The sequence below is a fragment of the Drosophila miranda genome, chromosome 2, assembly GCF_003369915.1.
Source record: "Drosophila miranda strain MSH22 chromosome 2, D.miranda_PacBio2.1, whole genome shotgun sequence".
Taxonomy (NCBI): Eukaryota; Metazoa; Arthropoda; class Insecta; order Diptera; family Drosophilidae; genus Drosophila; species Drosophila miranda.
Genome location: NC_046675.1, coordinates 14175900 through 14189854, shown reverse-complemented (window position 1 = coordinate 14189854; position 13955 = coordinate 14175900). Strand labels below are relative to the sequence as shown.

General features: G+C 54.0%; 3 protein-coding genes across 6 annotated transcripts; 1 reads left to right on the top strand and 2 right to left on the bottom strand.

The window, feature by feature from the left end:
- The first annotated feature begins 60 nt into the window (after nucleotides 1–60).
- LOC108154176 (protein MEMO1) lies at nucleotides 61–3139 on the top strand. 2 transcript variants are annotated; one of them, XM_033388389.1, is made up of 7 exons: nucleotides 61–132; nucleotides 197–271; nucleotides 1585–1666; nucleotides 1741–1809; nucleotides 1870–1982; nucleotides 2041–2152; nucleotides 2532–3139. In XM_033388389.1, exons 2-7 carry the CDS (start codon nucleotides 223–225, stop codon nucleotides 2992–2994), a joined length of 888 nt encoding a protein of 295 aa, XP_033244280.1. In that variant the 5' UTR covers nucleotides 61–132; nucleotides 197–222; the 3' UTR covers nucleotides 2995–3139. The 2 variants fall into 2 exon arrangements, with proteins under 2 accessions (XP_033244280.1, XP_033244279.1); XM_033388388.1 differs by having other exon boundaries at nucleotides 95–271.
- Nucleotides 399–1522, bottom strand: LOC108154172. Its single transcript, XM_017284348.2, has 2 exons — nucleotides 1342–1522; nucleotides 399–1274 (listed from the first exon to the last, which is right to left on the bottom strand). The coding sequence occupies exons 1-2, from the start codon at nucleotides 1419–1421 to the stop codon at nucleotides 491–493; spliced, it is 864 nt and encodes a 287-aa protein (XP_017139837.2). The 5' UTR covers nucleotides 1422–1522; the 3' UTR covers nucleotides 399–490.
- Nucleotides 3130–13840, bottom strand: LOC108154167. Of its 3 annotated transcripts, none has more exons than XM_033388379.1 (15): nucleotides 12598–13840; nucleotides 12444–12527; nucleotides 12189–12379; nucleotides 11945–12106; nucleotides 11718–11863; nucleotides 11077–11659; nucleotides 10210–11007; nucleotides 10122–10148; nucleotides 9341–9421; nucleotides 9141–9277; nucleotides 6365–9082; nucleotides 5465–6295; nucleotides 4465–5405; nucleotides 3893–4091; nucleotides 3130–3823 (listed from the first exon to the last, which is right to left on the bottom strand). In XM_033388379.1, exons 1-15 carry the CDS (start codon nucleotides 13294–13296, stop codon nucleotides 3429–3431), a joined length of 7992 nt encoding a protein of 2663 aa, XP_033244270.1. In that variant the 5' UTR covers nucleotides 13297–13840; the 3' UTR covers nucleotides 3130–3428. The 3 variants fall into 3 exon arrangements, with proteins under 3 accessions (XP_033244270.1, XP_017139817.2, XP_033244271.1); XM_017284328.2 differs by having other exon boundaries at nucleotides 5465–6298; nucleotides 12598–13839; XM_033388380.1 differs by having other exon boundaries at nucleotides 5465–6298; nucleotides 12189–12367; nucleotides 12598–13839.
- Nucleotides 13841–13955: the final 115 nt, after the last annotated feature.

The window sequence follows — 13955 nt, the reverse complement described above, 5'->3', positions numbered from 1 at the left end:
GCCGGGGTATCGATTACGATAAAGTACTCGATTGCTGCCTGCGAGGAATGGAATGCACTGCAGCGATACATCGATGACATCAATTTCATTTGTGCAGGAAAAGAAGAGGAAAAGAGCAAAACACAAAGAAAGGCAAGAACGGCGAGAGAGGAGAGCACTAGATAAATTAGAAACTACTGAAATTGATTTAAAGCAGCCTTTCCTTGGAACAACATCGCCGACATGTCAGCCAGAAGAGCAACCCACGCAGGCAGTTGGTACACGGATGCAGGTCAGTAACGGAATATGGGGAGGAACAAAACTCATATGTCAGCCTGCATATGTGGGCGTGTGAATTCACACACATACTGCATACATACAGAGACTTGTGTACACGTATGTAAGAATTTTATTTAATTTTTTTTTTGATAAAATAAAGAACCAAAATGAACATTGCTCATAACGTTATCATGTCGCAGGGGCCAACGTCATCGAATGAGTAAAATGGAGTTTAAAAATTGGATTCTGGCTTGGTGCCGACCGCATTGCGTATCTCGTCCATGCGATCGTATGCAATTTCCGTGGCCCAGCAGAGGCGCTTCTCCAGCTCGTTGCTGCGCCGGCGCTGCTGCTTCAGTGCGTCCAGACCGTGCTCCAGCTGCGTGCAGGCCTGGAAGAACGTACTCAGCTCCGGAATGTCCCCAAACTCCCCGGGGTGGCGGCGGAAGCCTTGGCTCACGTCCGTAGTCAATTTGTCCAGGCTATTCTTCACGTAGTGGGCGTCGAACACTTTCTGCAACTCATTGGTGGACACCTTGCCCATCTCGTTGGTGGAGCTGTTCAGGTGCAAGTCGCGTATGCGGCTCTTGAGACCGCTGAAGTTGATCGACTGGAACTTCTCGCCTATGCCCTGGAACAGCTCGTAGCTTTGCTTCAGCTCTAGCTGCACCTTCTGCAGGTCTACGTCGATGCTCTTGGCCGCCGACGAGTCCATGAACTCGGCTCGAAGAGTGCGATCCGTGGGCGGGACATCCCACTGGCCGGTCTCGAGCGCAGCCTTGAGCGACGCCGAAGAAGATGATGTCGATGGATCCGACTCCTTTTTCTGAGCATCACCACTAGCGAGGCGTGCCTCTGCTGACTTTGCGCCCTCCTCCCGCTTGTGTGCGGGCTGTTTGGGGAATGTCACGGACTTCTTTGGCTTCCCGTTTGCTTGCTTTCCGGCACCAAATATGGGCAGCGGATTGGGCCTCAATAGTGTTTCATACGACAACTTTCGTTCAGGATCTTTTGCCCTGCCATGAAGAGAATATCGCTGAACCTCAAATAACTGGGAACGAAAACGGACAAAGGGAAACTTACTCTTCCGCTAGAATGGCCGTCAGTTCGTTTTGGATGCGTTTTAGCAGCTCATCGCTCTGTTTGTCCTTTACTATGTCCATGTCGTAAAATATGTGTAACTAAAATTTAAGGAGAATATTCAATCGCTGCTATTTTGTAGGAGTTCTGCTCTGCTCTAGCACTGAACAGGAAGTGTTGAACTTTATTGTTTGTTTGCTGCTAGGCAACGCCAGGCCGACTGAATCTGTTTCACTTGTTTTGCAGGTTCCGAGCTCTCCAGGCAGCTGGATCGCTGGCTGGGCGCCGCAGAGCTGTCGCATGGCCCCGCCCGTGCCATCATTGCACCGTGAGTCTAAGTCAAACATTGAGGAGGGGATGGGTCCCACTTGACTACTTTTTGGCACTTCACTTCCATTGCAGACATGCCGGCTATACCTACTGTGGGGCCTGCTCAGCCTTTGCCTATCGCCAGATCAGTCCAGTTGTTGTGTAAGGAATCACATCCGCAGCAGCAGGATCCGCATCTTTAATTGTTTTCTTTGCTTGCAGAAAACGCATCTTTATTCTGGGTCCCTCGCATCATGTGCGTCTGCGCGGATGTGCCCTGTCCGTGGCGAAAAAGTACAAGACTCCTCTCTACGATCTCAAAATTGACACTCAGAGTGAGTTTCCTGTCCTCTGCCAGCCGCTGGAATCATTAGTTTACATCTGTTTTTCCAGTCAACGCTGAGCTGGAAAAGACGGGCCAGTTTTCGTGGATGGACATGAAGACGGACGAGGACGAGCACTCCATTGAGATGCATTTGCCCTACGTAGCCAAGGTCATGGAGGAGTGAGTTCAATAATTATAGACTTCTAGGCTAGGCTCGGCAGGAAGGTGGGCGGCGTTTCTGTCTTTAATCCGCGTGTAAAACGGCTTCGGCTTGGTGTCGCTTGGGCCACTTGCTGCTGCAGTCATTGCATATTATATACTGGGCTTGGAAGAGAGAGGAATCAATGAACCCTCTTTTGTCTGTGGCTCTCAGTCCGTTTAGTCCGTTCACCATAGATGGTGCTTCTTCCTGTCGAATACAACTGCTTTAGGAGTGGAAAACTCTTTGTATTGTCCAGGCTACGATCGATGCCTTTCTCGCCCTTCGATTCTCCGGCCTAAGCCGAAGACTAGACTTGCATCTCTGTTGTATGCTAATCAAGAACTGTATTTTCTGCAGCTATAAGGACCAGTTCACTATTGTGCCCATTCTGGTGGGGTCGCTCAATCCCGAGCAGGAGGCGCAGTACGGCAGCCTTCTGTCCACGTACTTTATGGACCCGACGAACCTGTTTGTGATATCCTCCGACTTCTGCCATTGGGGTCAACGCTTTAGCTACACCTACTACGATCGCTCCTGCGGCCAAATACACAAGTCCATCGAGAAGCTGGACAAGCAGGGTATGGACCTCATCGAGACGCTCAGCCCCACGGCGTTCACCGAGTACTTGAGGAAGTACAACAATACGATATGCGGCCGCCATCCCATCGGAGTGATGCTGGGCGCCGTCAAGGCCCTGCAGGATCAGGGCTACGACAAGATGAGCTTCAAGTTTCTGCAGTATGCCCAGAGCAGTCAGTGCCTGGACATGGAGGACTCCAGCGTCAGTTATGCCTCCGGCTCCCTTGTCTTTGAGTTTTGAATGTGCGCCCGTAAAGTATTTTGGCAGCTACCTAACATCCCGTTTGTGGATTTAAGTATAAAGAGATTTTTAAAGAATTACTAGCAAAAAATTGAAAAATTCAAAATTGAAAAATAAAAACCAATTATTATCACATCTTATCGTAGATCAAGAGTTCCATCTAAGTAAATTTTCTTTTATTTTTGCTCTTTTTTGTTGAAACATCGAAATTGACTTTTAAGCCATTTTGAATCATTTCTTGGATGCGTTTCCAGTTTCCAGTTTCCTGCTTTTCGTGTTCGTTTCCTTTAATTTAATTTACGTCTTATCAATGAAATGTCTGCGCAAATGGGGCGTGGCGTGGGCGTGGGCATGGGTGTGAAGGATGCGTTGGGTTCTTGTTTTTGTGGTTGTCATGCGATCATCATCTTCCAGGTCCTTCCGTTGCTGTGTGTTTACCACCAGGAGGCAGCGGCGGCGGCTACGCCTCCAGCTGTTGCATCCGCCACGAGTGCATCATTGGGGCCGCCCCCGGTTCCGTTCAGACGCGAGCACTGCTCGGCATCGCTCGCTATCTGCAGGGCATTCATGTTCTGGACAAAGGTCTCCAGAGCTGCCGCATTCTCGTCGTGACTGTACGGCGACGTGCGCTGGCTGAGCGGACTGCGGCGCTGGCTGAGCGGACTGCGGCGCAGGAATTCGTTCAGATCGCTGGCCACGCTGGCTGGCTTCGACTGCTGGCTCCCGTGCTCAAAGTCGTACACAAAGTCCGGACCCGGACCGGGACCGGGACCGGGACCCGCCTGTGACAGTCGCGGCATCATGCCACTTTGCACAAACATGTGGGAATCTGCAAAGGGAGGCGGAATGGGTTAGGCTTTCCTCTCTTTCTCCATTCCTATCTGATCTGATCCCTTACCACTGCCATAGTCGGCACCCACGCTATCGCAGTAGTTGACGCTGGAGGAGATCCCCGTCTGCGATGCCTGCTGCTCGTAGGGATTGGCATTGGAAGAGTGCCCCCGGTTACCAAACACACTGGTGATCTCCACGCGATGCGGCGTTGGCGATGTGTTGTTGCGCGTGAAGTTCGACTCCGAGATGTTGTGTATCGAGACCTGCGAATGGAAGAGATCACTGGTTGAGATCTTGGTGCACTGATTTGGGTCTTAAATGGGATCTAAGGATCTAAGGGAACTCAAAAAAGCACACACTCCTCTTCGACGAGTTGCAACAAGAGAATAAAGCATTATAATGCCCGTTTCTTTTATTTTATTCGTGTACGATATTGTTCGATCAAGACGAGAAAAATGAAGAGAAGAATGGGGGCAAGTTCTTTTTCAAAGGCTTGGGCCCGTGTGTTCTGTGGCCTCGAAGTCTACGACTCTGGGTGTGAGGCTGAGGATGACTCTGATAGAAGTGATGGTAAATTTGAAGTTGAAAGTTTTTATTGTAGGAGGCATAGGATGGCCCCCAATGGCCGGCACACACCTCGTTGTTGAGATGCTGTCCCGGTATCAAGTTCTTGAGGAAGGCGGCGTCGTCGTAGCGTATGACCCCGGTGTTGGGTATGCCCTCAAGGTAGGAATTGAAACCAGTGATGGTGGGCGGCGGAGAGTCGTCGCCACAGCTGTGATGCATGTGGCATTCGCTTTGTCCGCTGCTCTGCCCGCCACACGGCACCTGGGAGGGGCTCGCGGAGAACATATCGAAGCCGTTGTAATAGCTCGACTGCTGGTACTTCTCCTGCAACACGGAACCGCCTGGTCCTGCGCCTACGCCTGGCCCGTACTCCGGCTGCTGCTGTTGCTGCTGCGGCTGGCCATAGCTGGACCATTGGCTCGACGAGGCGCCTGTCGAGTGGCTGTCTTTGGTCTTTTGCTTCAGCTCGCTGCCGATGGCGGACAGGCACTTTTGCGACTGCTTTGGACGGGCGATGACCGCCGCCTCGCCCATCAGACGTCCAGGGCTGTTGCCGGAGCCGCTGCTGCCGCTGCCACTGCCCAGGGGAACGTTTGTACAGCTAATACTGATATTGTTGTGCGTCCCGTTGCCGTTGGTGCCACTGCCACTGCCACTGCCACTGCCGCTTACAGAACCACTGGAGAAGTATGAGAAATCGCTGGAAGGCGCTGCCACCGAGGAGCTGCTGCTGCTGCTGTGGCTGGATGCCGCTGCCTGCTGTTGCTGCTGCTGCTGCTGTTGCTGTGTGGCGCGTGCTGCCTCGGCCGCCGCCTCCTGGGGCGTATAGTAGCTGACATTGCTGCCGAACTGACGGAAGCCGCCCATGGCCAGGCCATTGGTGACCGCCTGATGCAGGGCCGGGTTGCGTATGGTGAACATTCCGTTCTCATTCTTAATAATCGCCGCAGGCGGATCCATGCCGCCCATCGGTGGGGGAGCAGCGGGCAGGCCACCGCCAAAGTTTCGAGCTGCGAAATGCAGAAAATAAGTTTGTAAATACTTCAGGGGATGCTGGGGATTCACTTACCCGGCGCTGGCATGGGATTCGGATTGGGGGGCCTCATGCTGCCGGCGGCTGCTGCTGGGCCGTTGCCCTGATGGAACATGGGATTGCGGAGGGTTATAATGTTACCAGCACTGGACTCGATGGTGGCTGAGGTTGCCTTCTGCTGATCCCCGGCTCCAGTCCGCTGCTTGTTGGCACCCCCGGAGTGACCCCCGCCAGCACTTCCGCTTCCGGACTTGCCACGATTGCGACGGCGGCGTCGGGAGGATTTGCCACTGCCACTGGCACTCGCCGCTGAGGCAGCCGCTGCCACATTGGAGGCGGCAAAGGACTGGCTGTTGCGATTGGGACGTGGATTGGCCTCCACCATGATGACGGCGTTGTTGTCCATTCCGCCGGAGCCACCTGCCGCCCCGTAGTACCCAGCCATGAAATGCGACTGCTGGAAGGTATGATGTTGGAGATGTTGCTGGTGCTGGTGCTGGTGCTGGTGCTGTTGCGGCTGGTCGACCATCGGCTTGGACAGCAGACGGATGGACTCGCTCTTCTGGCGCAGCTGCTCGCTCTTGGCCGGATCCACCTTGGTCAGCGTAATGCCCGGCGGCAGGGACAGATGCTCCACCTGAACGCCGCGATTCAACTGATCCATAATGCTGCAGTTGGGCGACTGCTGCTGCTGTTGTTTTGAGGAGGTGCTGCCGATGCGCAGGTGCTGCATTTGCTGGGCCAGAGTGCTCGCATAGCTGCCACTTCCGGCATTGCCGGGAGCATGTGGCGCCGCCGACATGGCCGGAGGAATGGCAACTTCGTTGGGATTAAAATAGCCCATGTTGTGTGGAATGCCAGACAGATCTTCTATCGAATGAAAAGAGAAGGAATGATATCTTATCTGCCGCTAAAGTGGATGTTTCCAGCACATACCCTGCTTCTGGCGATGTCCCCGCTTGCCGCGCTGCGATCGCTTTGAGACCGGTGCTGCACTGGGATCTCCCACATTCGAGGTGGAATCGGAGTGTTGTTGCGACTGCTGCTGCTGCTGCTGTGGCTTCAATCTCCCGCTGCCACGTCCACCGCGCGTTGACTGCTGCTGATGGGACTGCTGCTGCTGCTGTGGCTGTTGCGGTGGCTGCTGCTGCTGTCGATCGGCATGCCCCTGAACTTTTTGCTTTCTTGAGGATTCCGCAGTGCGCTGCGACTGGCTCTTGCCAGGCTGCTGCTGCTGCTGCTGTGGCTGGTGTTGACTCTGTCCCGTCTTGGTCGAGGAAGCGGTGCCCTTGCGTGGATTAACACTCGTCTGTGGCGGGTTCTTGGGAGCCTGCGAAAGCTGGGACTTGTGCGGAACAGCCTCCGACTTGACGTGTTTGACGGGAGCAGGAGTGGCAGCTGCTTTCGGCTTGCTGGCCATTGGAGAGACAGCGGAAACAGGCGCCTGCTTCGGCGCCGACACTGCATGGGCTTTGGGCACGGGCTTGGGAGGCGGCGGCGGCGGCGGTCGGGCAGGGCCCTCCTCCGTCTCACTGTCTGTGGAACACTCACCCTCCGAAGAGTCCTGCATGTGAAGCGACTTAAATGGATTATTGTCAAGCTGTCCCTGATCCAGCCTGGGCTTGACGCGCTTCTGTCTTTTTGGAGGGTCTGGCAGGGGCGCGGGCTTGGCCTCTGTCTTCGGTTTTGTGGGTTTCACCTCCGGAGCAGACTTGGCAGACTTTTTGCTCGTCGCAGACTTCGGTTGGACGCTGCAGACGGAGTTTTCCCGCGTGTTGACGGCACTGCTTTGAGGCGTGTGGGACTTGGAGCTGCTGTTGGAGGCAGAGCTCGAAGCACCCACCACTGCTGCCGCACCCTTCTTCTTCTGTTGTTTTTTGCTCTTTGCGGCGTTCTGACTCTTTGCTTCCTGTTCAGCGGCTGCAGCAGCAGCTGTGGCAGCAGCAGCAGCGGCAGCAATGGCAGCAGCAGCAGCATTGGCAGCCGCGGTAGCAGCAGCAGCCGCCGCTGCTGCTCTCTTAGCCTCTTTCTTTTTGGCCTTGGCACTCTTCTCCGGAACGCTGCGAGCTGGTGGCGGCTGCTGCTGCTGCTGGGGATGCGGGGGAGCCGCAGCAACTGAGTCTGGGTGAGCCGAGGCCACCATATGCCCGTTGACAAACGTATAGAGCAGCTTGTCCTCGTGCGGGGAGCTGCCCTTGGCGACCACAGTCACCTGCTGCTCGGCCCCTGGATGGGGCAGTTGAACACGTCGAATGGTCACAATCCGCTTCGATGGATCGGCAGTGATGGAATGGAACAGTTGCTGTTGCTGGTGCTGCTGTTGTTGTTGTTGGTGATTATGTGGTGGCTGCTGCTGCTGCTGCTGGGAAGGAGCGTAGCAGGCCGGAGGAGCGTTCTGTTGGCCCGGAAAGAAGGAAGTGGTGGGGCAGCCGCCGCTAAAATCGGGATACTGGAGCGTGGAGGGTGCTGGTTGTGTCGTCTGCTCGGCGGCACCGGAGCACCGCCCTTTGATGATCTCGTCTAGCTTGGCCAGCTGCTGCTCTTTCGTGGGGAGGTAGGAGAACTTGAACTCGCTGTTGGCCTGCTTCACGGTGGCTATCAGCTCCAGAATGGCCGTCTCCACCTTGCCCTTGGCCCTCTGGAGATTCTTGATGTTGGCCTCCAGCTCGCTGATGCGCTTCTTCTCGCGCTTTCGGCCGCCAGCAGCCGTCAGAGCCTTCATCTCGTACTTGTCGACGAACTCTTTGAAGTAGATGCCAAGAAACTGGCTGCGCAGGTCCTCCAGCTCCTTGATGCGCTTTTCCTCCTCCTTGCGCTGCTTCTGCTTGGCCTTCTTGGCCGCCTTCTTCGGGTTCATGGTCTGTGGCTGTTGCGACTTGCCCTCGATGAAGTTCAAAGTCTCATTTATCCACCGCTGCTGGTCCTGTTCGCGCGTATAGCTGCCCAGGAACTCGGCAAAGTCGTTCATCATCTCCTCCTTGGTGTAGTCGCTGGGATAGCTGTTGCTGTTGCTTTCGCCATCAATAGCAGCCCCCTCTTCATCATCAGCTCCGTCATCGTCAGCCTCAACGGTCGCCGCATAGCCATCCGCATAGTCCTCCGCATAGGCCTCCGCAGATGTGGCTGCATCCGGCTGCACTGGTATGCTCTTGCAGAGGCTGTGCAGGCACAGCAAGCTGTCGTTGTTCCGCTTCACCTCATCCCTCATCTCGTTGAGGGCTGCTGGCGCTGGCGCTGCAGCCGGAGGAGACAAGCTCGACTGCAGCTGAGCTGTGGCGCACACCTTCAGACTGGCCGGCTGGTTCTGCTTGGGATTAGGATTGCAACTGGCATTGGCTGGCACGGACTCCGCTTTGGGTGGCCGTTTTGGTGGGTTCGCTGCAGCTGTGGGTGCGGCTGCCTCAGGCTCTGTCTTCGGCTTAGCCTTGGGTGGTGGTGCAGCAGCGGCAGCGGCACCAGGAGCGGCAGCAGCTATGGGTGGTGTGCCCGCCTCTTGTCGATTCTTGCTCTTTCGATCGTTGACAATCTGCGACAACTTCTTGCGAAGCCGATCGCGAGTCTCGTTGTAGCGCGCATGACTGCACTCCTTCTTAACGCGCTTCTTCGAGTGATTCTCCTTGCACGGCTCCCCAATGTCCGCGTAGTCAGCACAGCCTAGAGACCACCATTGATGAGAATCAATGCTCCATTCGAAAGCTCAAAAGCCACTTACATTTGCGCATCTTCTCCTTACTCTTCTTGGAACCGCCTCCATCGTGGGCCCTGCCGCCTGGCTGCGTCATGGTCATGTCACTCGCCTTGGACTTGGACGCGGCCAAGCCAGTGGTGCTGTCCGGCTTGGTGCGTTTGCTGCAATACCAAAACCAAAGATTAAGCCATGCCCCCAAAGGGAAAGCAGTGTGGGTCACTTACATTATCTGAGAGTCGTGTAACATCATCAGCTGATCGACTCCAAACTGCATCTTCTCTATATTGGCATCTCCCAGTGTGAAACTGTAAATGCGAGCAAACGTATTATTGGAAAAATTCGGATAATCCTGCTTCGAGCTCAGCAAAGTCGTGTGTTTGTTTCAGTCTACAATCTACAACTGTCAGAGCCCCCCTTGAAGGTAGCTTAAAGCCAAAGCAACAGCCTGCTACGTTTACTAAGATATTTTTGTTTTAGTCAAAGGCCCCGGGACCCAGTCTACTTTAGGTCTTTTGGGATACTTTGAGGCTCTAAGGAGGCTTGGCTTGCCATATATCTCGGCCTGAAATACATTTCTCGAGTCGGATGGCCTGAGGGATGCTCTGGTCGCCAGCTCTTCCGCCCCTCAGTAGCCTTTGGACCGTCCGTGTGGAACGAGGGATTGCTCACCCTGCCCGGGGGCAGTGTCCATCCCTGTCCTTCATATATCCCTCTCCACGACAGCTACTAAATGAAAAGAGCTGCCGCACTGTTGGTTTTCCCTGACCCTCGCCTCTCACAGGCAATTCAGATCGTTTATGTTTTTGTTACATGCAATTTTTCACAAGTTTGGGGCCCCAGCCGGCGGAAATCAGTTGCGTTGGCTATATAAACCTCTAAGATTGTTTCACGCAACTCCTCAACTCTCGCCATGAGGTGGGTTCATCGATCGCAAATACCCTAGACGATGGCAAAGATTAACCCCCCACGCGTCGGATCTGCGTTAGACCATCTTAAACCACTTACTCGTCGGTGATTTTGAAGGGAGAGTATCTGCAAGAAATATAGATGTATCTTAGACATTGCATGGATGGCAGGCTCGGGGAAAGCTTACCCAATAACCTGTGCTAGAAACTGCTCGAAACGCCCATCGTCCTTGTCGCCGACGACACTGTTGAGGCGCAGCCGCAGATCCCCCTTGAGCAGCTCCAGATGCCTGAAGTCCGTGCTGCTGGAGTTGAACTTGACAAAGAAGTTGGCATAGATGGATAGGACAAAGGTCCAGTAGGTTTTGTACACGTAGTGCTGGTTCTTCAGCTCATGCAGCTCGGCGGGACTCGGCGCAAGCTTGCGGTTGAAGAACATCAGCGATGGCAGCGTGGAGCGCAGCTCTTCTCGCGTGAACGACAGCGGCTGAAAGCAGCGCAGCAGATACTTGGTCAGCGGCGGCGACAATTGGTTGGCAAGAATTTTGCGGGCCAACTGGCAAGCGGAGACGCGACAATTCTCGCCGCAGAAGTACTGAGGCTCGATGGCCTCGTGTCGGTAGCGCTTGCGCGTGGTCAGATGCTGGAACACGGCCCATGCAATGTGATATGTTGTGCGGAGCACGTCGGTCTCCGACTGTCGCCGGAATACCGCGCCACTGCCACTGCCACTGGGCTGCTCGTCGACAGCGGCGTCGGCTAGTTCGCTGCAGCGGCGCTGCTGCTGCTGGGCCGCCGAACTGGTGCTGGCTGCCGTTGCCGCATTGTGCTTAGCCTCATCGCTGGTGCAGGTGCTGAGAATCTTGGATTTCATGAGCTTCGGATCCTTTTCCACAATCCCAAGCGTCGTGCACTTGGCGCAATGGCCAGCCTGCCGCGGTCGTAGCGGAGTGCCGGCAATGGAGCAAGTGATGCATTTGCAGTTCCTGCCACAAGGATTAAGCGATCATTATTACAAATGGCAGTAAGGGGAAACGGAGAGCGAAGGAACATACTCGTGATGGTGTTCCAGCAGCGAATTACACTTTTTGCAGAGATCCTCGTGCACGAGCTTGTTGGGCGGATCGTAGAATCCGTCGGGCCACTTCAGTTTGGTGAAGGCCATGATGTTCTTCCAGGCCAGCTGCCGATCGACGATGCGCTGAAAGTCAATGAACTCGTCGTCGCTTATGTCGGGCAGGGAGAACGAGGTGGCGTCGAGGACGACCTTGTCGAATATGTTATACACATCCAAGAGGCCCATCCGACGGTCGTGCTCCGTGTCCGACAAGTTAAACTTGTTAAGCTCGATCCAAATGTCCGTCCAGCGGCGTTCGATTGAGTGCATGTGCTCGTCGAACAGCATGTAGCGCTTGATCAGCGCCGTCGTCTGCACCGAGGGGGCTGCCTCCTTCAGCGACAGGATGCACGCCAGCATGGTGTCCCCCAGCGGCGAGAACACATGCTGCTGGAACAGTCGCTGGCACAGCAGCACCCACGAGAGCTTGAATTTCCGCAGGAAATCATTCTCGAACGCAAACAGACTGAGCGAGATTTTCTGTGAGATGCAGTTCAAGTCCGAGTAGCCATCAAGTATATCTGAAAGGTGGACAGATACAATTGATACATTCATTTAGGGGATAGATCCACCACATACATGTCAGCATCCTCTCTGCGGATATCTTCTCGTTCTCCTGCACATTCTGGGCAATCTCAATCATGCCCTCGGAGAACGCCTTCACAATGCATTCCACATTGTAGGCGAGTATTTGCAGCAAAAGCATCGGATTGTTGGCCATCAATCTGGAGGATAGAATGACAGCGCACATCGGAGAGGTAAACAAATAAATAATCCGGCTGTGGTGTGGCGTGGTGTTCACTTACATGGCGCTGAATAGCACTAATATCATGTTATCGGAGATCGCTGTGTCATCAATAAAATCAAGATACTCGGCATTCTTATCGTATAGATAGCCGCTGGTAATCCAATATATTTCCTTGTTGCATTCAAGCAGCTTCTCAAACTTGTTGTAGGCAGCATCGTTTCTACAAATCAAAGAGAGTACATGTTTTGGGTATTGGTTTTTGCCTGGATCGGGTCGGTTCGGATGATTGGGTGGTCCCTTACTTCAACATGGGGCTGTAGGCCTTGATTAATACATCCAGCAGCATAACCACCATGTGGGCAGCCTTAAATTGATCCATCATGATGGCCATGATGGTTTCGCGATATTCGAGACATTCCTTGCAGGAACAAAATGTGAAGAACTCATCCTTGCGATGCTTCACAAAAATAAAGGCAAGATTCTGGAAATAAAGCTAAAATCCATTAGGATTACGCACTGGGGCACTCTGAGTAGGCACTGGGTTCCATGCAACGCACCGTAATTGCACGCAGCTGTCCGTCGGCATCGCGCAGCGGATTCTTTGGATCGTCCGAGAACAGTCTCATGTTCTCAATGGCCATCTGCAGGAGAGACACAGGAGTATAAGTGATGATGACACAACGCGCGGATCGAGGAGCGGAACCCTCTTACCAAATACGAGCGCGCCTCCTCGTTGGGATCGTTGCTCGTGTGCTCGCACTCGTGCAACAATTTGTCACTCAGCTCCAGCTCGATGGCGTTGTCATCCCGCAGGCTCCATTGCATCAACGACACCACATCTTTGTAGACAACGTCCGATCTGGGTGGCGGTGCGTATGGATCGAATGGCGGAAGGGCCAGGATCGTGTGCAACGTGTTTATGATGTTGCCCTCCGGAAAATTGAGACGCTCCAACAGCTGGCACGGTGGCGTGCCGCTCCGTGCCGGCATCGCCTGGTTGGGCGGTGGCGACGGCAGCTGTGCAGCCACTTTGGCGTGGGCGTGGGCGTGGGCGGGGGAAAGCGTGCTGGCAGGGACATCGTAATCGTCAGCGTCATCTTCGGCGGTGTCGGCGTCGGCAGGGCCCAGGGCAACAGGCAGTGCAGCCGCCAGCGCATCACATTTCAACGGCACAAAAAGCTCGCCACATAGGCGCGGTGTGGCCGCGTCGATGGACATTTTCATGCTCACATGGTAACAGGAGGCGTCCAGCTCCCCGTTGATAGCCTCGCCGGAGGAGTCTGGGGGCTCCTCTTCGCTGCCTGAGCTGAGTGCCGCCTCTTCTGACGCCTCCAAATCGGAACACTTGGGCAGCATTTCTTTGGTGTGCGCCAACGCCAACGCCAACGCATTTTCCACTTGCTCGTCCATTCGATTTCACTTCGTTTGTTGCCGCACTTGGGAGCACTGACCGAATCCGAATCCAAATCCGAGTCCCAGTCCGAACCAAGGATCACTTGTTAATCTTTGGTGCAACCGAAATTTGCGTATGCGCGACGCATTATTATACAAATCACAGATAGATGCACTTCCGTGAGGGAGAGACACTTTCACTCGTCGTCGCCTGTCGTTGTGTTTGTCGTTGGCGAGTGTGTATGTGTGTGTGTATGTGGCCGCGGATGTTTGTATGTCGTGTGCGTGTGTGTGCTGTAAGGTAACACACACAAAATGGAAAAGAACGCAACGCGTTTTTCCCCACAACGCGCGCGACGAAGAGTGCGCCTTTCCTTGCCAATACAGTTGCTAGCCTTTATTACAGTGCCATCCGATTACCAAGTAGTTCGACTTCACTGTAGTTCTATTAGTTTGCAAGCGGATTTGTTTGGGTTTTTTCGTTTTGTTTCGCTGGTCGTCGCAATGCAATTGCAATTTTCTGCCTGGCTTTTGTGTATGTGTGTGTGACGTTAAATATATTCGTCAATTCGTCGGTATATTTGCGGTATATATTTATAAAATAAGACGGTATATTTCGGTATATTTTATCGATCAATTTTATCGACGATAAGACATTTAAATTTCTTGAACTTTTT